Genomic DNA, 6,263 nt, shown 5'->3' with positions numbered 1-6,263 from the left:
ACATCATTTTGGACTCGGGTTAAAAAAATCAAATTAAATGATACAGTGCGATTCATTTCCAAGGCAATCTCTCTCTCTCTCTCTCTCTCTCTCTCTCCCCATCTCCCTCCCCCCTCTCTTACATACAGAGAGTAAATGTAGGCTTATTGTCTGTTGTTTTGATGCTACATGGAGGTGTAGTCCGTGTACAAGGCGATGAGTTCTGGCACATGTCTAAATTTTTGAGATTGTGCACCAATTAGGGGTGGGTTCAAAAAACCGAAAAAAATCGAACCAACATTGAACTGAAACCGAAAAACGAAAAATAAAAAAAACTTGAACCAAAAAAGGAAAAATTGAACTGAACTGAATCCCTTTACACTTTATGAATGTCTGCCTATGATGTTTCTTTTGTGAAACTTTGTTGCCAAGTTTGAAACTAAGCATAGGGCTTTTCAAGGAGCATATTTGTTTCAATTAGGGAGGATATTCCATTGGTTATACAGAAAAGTTTTGGAAAGCTTTGGAACTTGGAAGAGCTTCTCTATTTGTTTGCTTTTTGAATGGATATAGTGATCATTTTTTTCTTTTTGCAATTGAGGTTATTGATAGAATAGGGTTGGTTTATATAATCTGTATATGTACAACTACCTTCCCATTTTTCCCCCTTCCCCATTTTCTTATTATTAGTCTACCAATGCAAGTCATTTTTCTAAATTCCATATTAAAAAAAAGATCAAGTTTATAAAATAAAAAAGACTGAAACTGTACCCAAGCTGAACCGAACAATACCGAACCGAAAAAAAAACCTAATCGAAAGAAAATCGAACCGAACCAAACCGAAACTTTGGTTCGGTTTCGATTGTGGTAGAAAACGAAACCGAATGAAACTGAACCCACCCCTAGCGCCAATGGTAGGTGCCTCCTAAATTCCCAATCCAACTTAATCAAATTTGAATTGGGTTTCATGTTAGCTGAAAAAATTCGAATTCGGTTGGTCTTGGAACCAATTGTTCATGATTGTGAAATTGAAGCATCGATGAGAGATCAAATGTTTTTTTAGGAATTTAGGATTTGTTGCACTTAGCATCCCTAATGAGGGGCTCTATATGAAGCTAGAAAAATGGTGGATATAGCCCAATTTAGAGCTCCGAGGAATCTTTGGGTCTCTAAAACAGAATCTCTCCCAATAAGGGGCTATATATCTTTCGGGCTCGATACGTGGTATATATTTTATTTATGTAGTAATTTGATTACGCGGTAAATTTATTTTTATCTTAACTTTTTTTAACTTAATTTTTTGACGTGTTATGTTAAATTTTAATTTATGAACTTTTCAACCTAAACAAAAAAAATCAAATTCTGACAAAGTAGATTTCATCACTTATGCACTGTTGTAGGCTCTCTTATTTTAATCTTATCCGTTGGTTTGTTTCTATGAAATCAAACAAGATAAGATTTTATTTCATAACAACTATTGGATTTGATTATCTTATCTCAAATCTCATCCGTTGGTTTATTTCTCTAATTGACACATTCTCCAAAATTAAACAAGATTTTCACTTTATAACAACCATTGGATTGGATTATCTTATAACAATTTAGTTATGTTATTTGTTTATATTTTCAGTTTAGGTCTCTAAACTACCAATGTTAAATTTCATCACTTTTTTATGAATTTTTCAATATAGAAAATTAAACACATAGCACATCATTTTTTTTCCTAATCAATCACACAAAAAATAGTCGTTTGTATATATGTTCTTAATCAAACAAACGGTTGACAATAACTCCTTAAAATCCTAAAAGGTTGAAAAATAAACCCGTAAAATCATGTTTTGGAATTAAAAATGGGGCTCACCCATTTCTAAACTAAAATAAAAAAAAAACCCAAGATTAGGCCCTCAATTTGGTGTGTGTCCCCTTACTTTTTGGGGCTAGATGTAACTTAACTTTTTGCTATCTAAGGATTGAAGTTGGTAGCCCATGTGGTGGATATAGCCTAATTTTCCGGCTCATTGAGGATGAAATTTTTCATTAGAACTACAAATGTGGTAAGCTCAAGGAGGATAAAGCTCCCATTGCAGATTCTCTTACGGGTGTGTTTCACTGATTTTCGACATAATGCATGCAAGGGTAGAGCTTTCCAATGGGAAAGGAAGTTTGATACTACAGAGCGTCGACCGCTGTAGGCTTGATTTTGTGGCATTAGAAGGTCCAAAGTTAGTTCTTCCACAGAACACATAGTGGCATGCCTTTGCAGCTTTTGGTTAGTTTTCTATTATTGGGAAAGAGTTTGAATGGTTAAATTATTTGAGGTTGGAGAAGAGTTTGATCTAGTATTGTAGTTTGTTTGTAACTTAGAATGTTTGCCCACCAACTGTTTGTGTTTATGCATGTGAGAAGGTGTGGTGGGACTGAAAGGAATATTGTTTTGAAGAATTCCAAAGCCTAACAAACAAGTTTTTGATTGCAAGGGTTGTACTTAAGAAATCGTGTTTTATAAAACGATCACAAATTTTGAATTAAAATTTTAGAATAGAATACCAAATGAGCCCTAGATTTCTTGCTTACGATTTGTGTAGTTTTAGCAACATAAATACTTTGATTGCCAATCACAAGATGTTTTACTGTATAATGATTGGAGATAGAATTGGTTAGCTAGGTACTTATGTGTTGTTTAGAGGAATGTGAGTGCTTTGTTGGTCACACGATGCCGATACTTTCATGGTAACGAAGCAATTTGGGTATCTTTATTTGATTTTTGAAAATTAAGCTAAAGAGCTCGTAATGAAACAAGTTGGTGCCTTTTACTCTTATAAATTTCGCCTCTTCCCCTGACAAGCCATTGTCTATAAGAGACATATTAAAAGAAAATAGCAGCACACGTTTGTTTCAATTCCAAAATATATACTTTTACATACTCAATCCAATATTATCTATTGATCAGTTAATTTGCACAAATGAATTTTAGCAATTAAACTAATTTTAATTTTGATTCTTAACAAATGTTTTTTGGTACAACAATACCTTAATTTAAAAAAAAAATTGAGAGATTTGAATCAAGTCACTGAACAACCCAATGTAATACATAAATATCAAACTCGCCGTCCATGCAAGTCAAATATAAGAATCAAGATCTTTAAGTTATAAGTAGGAAAGGTAGACGTAATACTATTTTCTATTATATTTCGACAAAAAAATTGACATAAAGATTTAGAAAATTCGGTTAAATAATTTCAAGTTTTAGAATACGTTAAAAGGGAATTTTATTTGTTTAAAATAGGGTTCAAGTCCTCGTCCTATTCAACAGGATTCCTAACTTGTACGGTAACCATCTTACATGGTTCACATAAGTTGCAATTGGTGCCTGAAAATTGAGATAAGGTCTGCGTGGATGAAGATTGCTGTAAAGAAAACAACAACATTGTTAAGACGTGGATACCAAGAAAAGTAAAAATAAAATACAAAAAAAAGAAAACTGACGGTTCTTGCTGTACATCGTAAAATAATCCGTAGATATAAAATCAGAGCAAAATAAAAAATAAAAATTCGGATGGATATAAATGCGAAGAAGATAACAATCCATGCCGCTTGAAGAAGTTTGGAGAGGAGGAGAGTCGTGTGGGTGATGGCGTCATTAAGTGTTAATAGTGCTTTATTAAGCATCGAAAATAAACGCTACTTGTGTTATTGTCCAAGGAGGGAGTGGAGGAGGAGCAGCAGCAGCAGCTCCAGACGATATTCAGTTACGCCAATAATAAGGTGCTCAGCAGATATTGATAGTGTGGCTATTCAGAAATTGGGTATCAAAGTCGACAGGAATCCTCCCGAGTCCAGGCTCACCCAACTCGGCGTCAGAAATTGGCCCAAGTATATCCTATTTTCTCTGTCTCTACACACACACACACACACTCCCTCTCTCCCTCTCTCTCTCTCTCACTCTCTCTCTCTGTGGTGTCGCATCCGAAGAAAGTAAACCTTAAACTTCCTTCCATGCTCCACACACACACACACACTCCCTCTCTCCCTCTCTCTCTCTCACTCTCTCTCTCTGTGGTGTCGCATCCGAACAAAGTAAACCTTAAACTTCCTTCCATGCTATATATGTTTATTCATTTCTGATTATAGGAGAGGCAATTTATTTGGGCATTTGCAATTGGTGTAGTTGTGTTCACAATTTCAAGACGTACGGCTAAAGGATGAAAAGTAACTGGACAACTCTAATGGCTTGTTTAATTTGCTGTAATTAAAATGAGATGAATTGACTTAATGAGAAATTGAAATGATGAGGAATTAGAATGACGAAGAATTTGAGTTCATATAAATTGTTTACTAGTTCACTTGATTTGAAATGAAAATGAATATAATTACTAAAATGTTCTTGTTTTTTTTTCTTGTTTTATTTCATCCTATATTTATATTTAATAACATTTTAATTAGTTTTTTATTTGTTTATTTCATGCCCTTATACCAAAAAAAATAAATTTGTATACAAATTTATTGAATTACCAATATTAAATATTAATTACACTTTAATAATGGCCTTTTTCAAACACATTTGAGTAGAACGCTCCTCTCTTCTCTGCAAGTCTGCGTACATTTTCTTCTCTGGCCCTCACCTCCATCTTCCCCACACATACTACCCCATAGACACGATCTCTTCTATGGTAGAAGAGGTGGAAAGTATTTCATGGATTTTTGGGTTTTTTGAGTGATTGTTTCCTCGGATTTGTGGGTTTGGGTCTGAATTTGAATTGTTTATTTTCTAGGTTGGGTGATTAATTTTTGAATCCGGTTTGTGGGAGATGTGGCTGGGGTTCTTGAGTTGGTGGGTTGGGAAGTGAAGCATGGCTCCACATGAAGGTGGAAAGTGAGGCAGAGACGCATGAAGGCAGGGTGCGCAAGGAGCGTTGGGCTTGTTGGGTTGAGTGGCAGACTAGAAATTTCTGAAATAACAGAAGGGCACAATAGGTAGAAAAATTGCAATCTTGAGTCCCCTCACTCTTTCATCCATTTAAGGAGTCAAATTCCTCCAATTTGGGATCACTTAGTACTACGGTATAGTGGTATTCTTCTTTATTTATAAGTAAGAGGTCTTAGGTTCAATTCTTGCCAAAAACGAATTTGAACCACTTTATTGGAGAGTTGGATTCCTCCAATTTGGGGAGTTGGACTCCTTATTTTGTGTGGGGCCCATCCCTATTTTGATTCTTCTAAAGTTAGTAAATACTTCACTACTCCGCAATTAAAATTCAATTTCTTATTTTAATTCTGATTACGGGTGTATAAAAAGTTATAATTTTTATTTGGGGTATTTGAAATCTGTTCATTTTTTGTTTTAATTCAAAGATCATCATTATCAAAACTCATTCAAATTAGAAATCATTTATTCATTTACGTTTTTGTTATCATTGCACATAACTCAAAAGCCACCGGCGCTAGTGCTGGAAAATGTATTTGGCCAGCCACCGTCAATGGTTGTTTAGTGTAATCATTGGACCCTGATGATATATAGTGGACTACATCTAATAAAAACTACTCTTATTTGTTTCTTATGATTTTATTTGTTTAGCATTTGTGTTTTCTTGCTTAGAGGTTTATATATACTTGAATGCGAAATATACATGTTATAACACTTCTGCCCGACACTTTCAATTATATATGGTGGCGTTTTAACAGGTGGGGTTGCCCTCCAAGCAAGTTTCCATGGACATACAGTGACAAAGAGACTTGCTATCTGCTACAAGGCAAAGTGAAGGTTACCCCTGATGGATCCAATGAGTCGGTTGAGATTGGTGCTGGTGATTTGGTGGAATTTCCAAAGGGAATGAGCTGCACTTGGGATGTATCAGTGGCTGTAGACAAGCACTATAACTTCAGCTAGATAGATTTATAGCCATTGGCCCCCACTTTAATTGTGATAATTAAATCTATGGAACATATAAACAGGGGTAACCTTTGCTAGTCAATAAAGTTTACTATGAACTATAAATAGATGTTTACTATGAACTATGTAAACCTTTGCTAGTCAATAAAGTTCCTGATGACGTAGTCTGTGTGCATGTTATATTTGCATGGGCGATGCCTCGGGTAGACACGTTAAAAAACCTAGTCGAGAACACTGCCTGCCATGGCTAGCCCATTCTCCCTTCTCTCTATCCTATGCCTGACAGATCACAATCAATCGTGATCAACATGTTGTAGATGAAGAGAAATCTCTCCCGACGACGCGGGGACTTCTTCATGTTGAATTATAAGCTGTGATTTGATTAGCGTTAATA

General features: G+C 35.1%; 1 protein-coding gene across 1 annotated transcript; it reads left to right on the top strand.

The window, feature by feature from the left end:
- Positions 1–3,460: 3,460 nt before the first annotated feature.
- On the top strand, positions 3,461–6,033 carry LOC103429347 (uncharacterized). The gene is made up of 2 exons (XM_008367505.4): positions 3,461–3,852; positions 5,662–6,033. The coding sequence occupies exons 1-2, from the start codon at positions 3,611–3,613 to the stop codon at positions 5,864–5,866; spliced, it is 447 nt and encodes a 148-aa protein (XP_008365727.1). The 5' UTR covers positions 3,461–3,610; the 3' UTR covers positions 5,867–6,033.
- Positions 6,034–6,263: the final 230 nt, after the last annotated feature.

This window comes from Malus domestica, chromosome 05, assembly GCF_042453785.1.
Source record: "Malus domestica chromosome 05, GDT2T_hap1".
NCBI lineage: Eukaryota > Viridiplantae > Streptophyta > Magnoliopsida > Rosales > Rosaceae > Malus > Malus domestica.
The sequence above is the reverse complement of the archived record's forward strand: the minus strand, read 5'-3'. Positions and strand labels throughout refer to the sequence as shown.